Source organism: Rhinopithecus bieti, unplaced genomic scaffold (assembly GCF_001698545.2).
Source record: "Rhinopithecus bieti isolate Rb0 unplaced genomic scaffold, ASM169854v2 scaffold_68536, whole genome shotgun sequence".
Classification (NCBI taxonomy): Eukaryota; Metazoa; Chordata; class Mammalia; order Primates; family Cercopithecidae; genus Rhinopithecus; species Rhinopithecus bieti.
Window position 1 is genome coordinate 1 of NW_016825477.1, and position 3,161 is coordinate 3,161.

General features: G+C 44.3%; 1 protein-coding gene across 1 annotated transcript in view; it reads right to left on the reverse strand.

Moving 5' to 3' along the window:
• Positions 1–4: 4 nt before the first annotated feature.
• Positions 5–3,161, reverse strand: part of LOC108522678 (eukaryotic translation initiation factor 2 subunit 3) — a gene marked incomplete at its 3' end in the record, with an annotated part of 18,894 nt that continues 15,737 nt past the window's right edge. The window contains 2 exon segments of the mRNA XM_017863050.1: positions 5–155; positions 563–603. Of these exon segments, the coding sequence (XP_017718539.1) occupies positions 5–155; positions 563–603 (192 nt within the window).

Genomic DNA, 3,161 nt, shown 5'->3' on the forward strand with positions numbered 1-3,161 from the left:
TGTCTCCTTCAGTGCGTACACCTAGAAGCCGTCTAAGCAGGAAATAGGAAATTTCCAATTCTGTGAATATCTCAGGTAAAGCTCCGACTGCACCAAGTACTTGTCCCACCATTCTGTCAGCCCGGCACAAAGTGGGGTCAATTTTGTTCCAACTCCTAATATAAAAATAAGATGTATACAGCTCAATTTTTTATTTCCTAAAACACCTATAAAGTGAATTAGTCGGCCAGGCACGGTGGCTCACACCTGTAATCCCAGCACTTTGGTAGGCTGAGGCGGGTGGATGCCTGAGCTCAGGAGTTCAAGACCAGCCTGGGCAACACAGTGAAACCACGTCTCTATTAAAATATAAAAAATTAGCCAGGTGTGGCGGCGTGTGCCTGTAGTCCCAGCTACTCAGGAGGCTAAGGCAGGAGAATCACTTGAACCCAGGAGGCGGAGGTTGCAGTGAGCAGAGATCGCACCACTGCACTCCAACCTGGGTGACAAAGTGAGACTCTATCTCCCAAAAAACAAAAAAAGTGAATTACATACCCCAAAGCCATATAAGCACAGCACATACCTACACACTTTCTTACTTTTATTTTCATACTCATACAATAGCTATATAGGCACAAGAAAATGCCTGTTTTATCTAGACAAATAGAAATGTACACTCATGAGATGACTGGGCAAATGAGAACAGAAAGATTCTCTTGATTTAAATTCTAAACAAAGGGTTTAGAAATCTGATTTTCTAGGAATGATGGCTTGGCTGAGAACTTAATGCAGGAGATGTAAGTATTACTGACCTGGTCTTGAAAACAATAAAAATAAATTCTAAACAAAGGGCAAATAGAGATAATAAGTGAACTCAAAATGAGTCTGAATATCCTTAACAAAGACTGAAAGAATACAAAATTTTAAATGAGTAGTTCGCAGAGTATTTGCATGCCATTTCTCCCCTGAAAGACTGATCGAAAAGATAATTAAAGACTACATATGGGCTGGGCGCGGTGGCTCACGCCTATAATCCCAGCACTTGGGGAGGTTCAAGTTGGAGGATTACCTAAGGTCAGGAGTTCAAGACCAGCCTGGCCAACATGGCAAAACCCAATCTCTACTAAAAATACAAAAATTAGCCGGGCGTGGTGGCAGACACTTGTAATCCCAGCTACTGGAGAATCACTTGAACTCCAGAGGCAGAGGTTGCAGTGAGCCGAGATCGCGCCACTGCACTCCAGCCTGGGTGACAGAGTGAGACTCTCAAAAAAATAGACTACATATGATTCCCGGGGTCTACTTCAAAATATTCTAGCTATGTCTTGAGGGGAGTAGGGGAAAGAAGATATATAGATGGAGCAAGATTGATTTGGAAAAGTTTTTTTTGCTGCTGTTGTTGAGACACAGTCTCTCTGTCGCCCAGGCTGGATGGAGTGCAGTGGTGTGATCTCGGCTCACTGCGACCTGCGATTACAGATATGTGCTGCCATGGCTAATTTTTTTATTTTTTGTATTTTTAGTAGAGACAGGTTTCTCGAACTCCTGACCTCAGGTGACCCATCCACCTCGGCCTCCAGAAGTGCTGGTAATACAGGCATGAGCCACCGCACCCAGCCAAGATTGGTAAAACATTAATAACTGCTGAAGCTGAGTGATGGCTCTATGGGGGTTATCATTACAGTATAGGCCAAGTGCGGTGGCTCACGCCTGTAATCCCAGTATTTTGGAAGGCCAAGGAGGGTGGATCACTTGAGAACAGAAGTTCGAGACCAGCCTGGCCAACATGGCGAAACCCCATCTCTACTAAAAATACAAAAATTAGCTGGCTGTGGTGGTATGTGCCTGTAGTTCCAGTTACTCGGGAGGCTGAGGTACGAGAATTAATTGAACCCAGGAGGCAGAGGCTGCAGCGAGCCGAGATCATATCACTGCACTCTAGTCTGGGTGGCAGAATAAGACTCTGCCTCAAAAAAATAAATAAATAAATAAAAGTTCCTTAAGTTAAATTTTAAAAGTTACCAGATCTCCCTTGTTTACCACACACATGCACACAAAGGATAAAATGATAGATGGAACTACAGGCACCAAATCAAGTTTATTTTACTATTTGATTGGAGAAACGGCATCTCACGGTTTCCTAGGCTGGTCTCAAACTCCTGGTCTCAAGCAATCTTCCCACCTCGGTTTCCCAAAGCACTGGGATTATAAGCATGAGCCACCACGCCCAACCTGGTAAACTCTTTTTTTCTTGTTTTTTTTTTTTTTTTTTGAGACAGAGTGTCACTCTGTCACCCAGGCTGGAGTGCACTGGTGTGATCTTGGCTTACCCTCCGCCTCCTGGGTTCAAGCGATTCTCGTGCCTCAGCCTCCCGAGTAGCTGGGATTACAGGCGTGGGCCACCACACCCAGCTAACTTTTGTATTTTTAGTAGAGACAGGGTCTTACCATGTTGCCCAGGCTGGTCTCAAACTCCTGAGCTCAAGCGATCCATCCACCTCAGCCTCCCAAATTGCTGGGATCACAGGCGTGAGCCACTGCGCCCAGCCAATCTGGTAAACTCTTTTTCGTTTTTTTGTTTTCTTTTATTTCCTTTTAAAATTTTCAACCAGAGACACAGCTTGTTTGGTGAAGAATAAACTGTTTCCTTACCAAACATTTTCTTCTTTAATCTAAAGGTACATACACCCCTCTAATTCTCACTGAATCTTTCATTTTCTGGGTATTGAGTAACACAGTAAGTTGCAAGGGACTAAAAAAGTTTTAAATCATTTCAGTGATTGCTACACAAAGAAATTTATTTTCTTTTATTTCTACATCATTGGAAATACGATCTGACATCATTCAACTGACATTTGTAGGTAATTTCCCATTTGCAAAATATACACAAAAGCAATGGCCGGGCACCGTGGTTCACGCCTGTAATCCTAGCACTTTGAAAGGCCAAGGTGGGGGGCTGCCTGAGCTCAGGAGTTCGAGACCAGCCTGGGCAACACAATGAAACCCTGTCTCTACTAAAATACAAAAATCTTAGCTGGGCCTGGCAGCATGTGCCTGTAGTCCCAGCTACTCGGGAGGCTGAAGCAGAAGAATTGCTTGAACCTGGGAGGTGAAGGTTGCAGTGAGCCAAGATTGCGCCACTGCACTCCAGCCTGGAGGACACAGCGAGACTCCATCTCCAA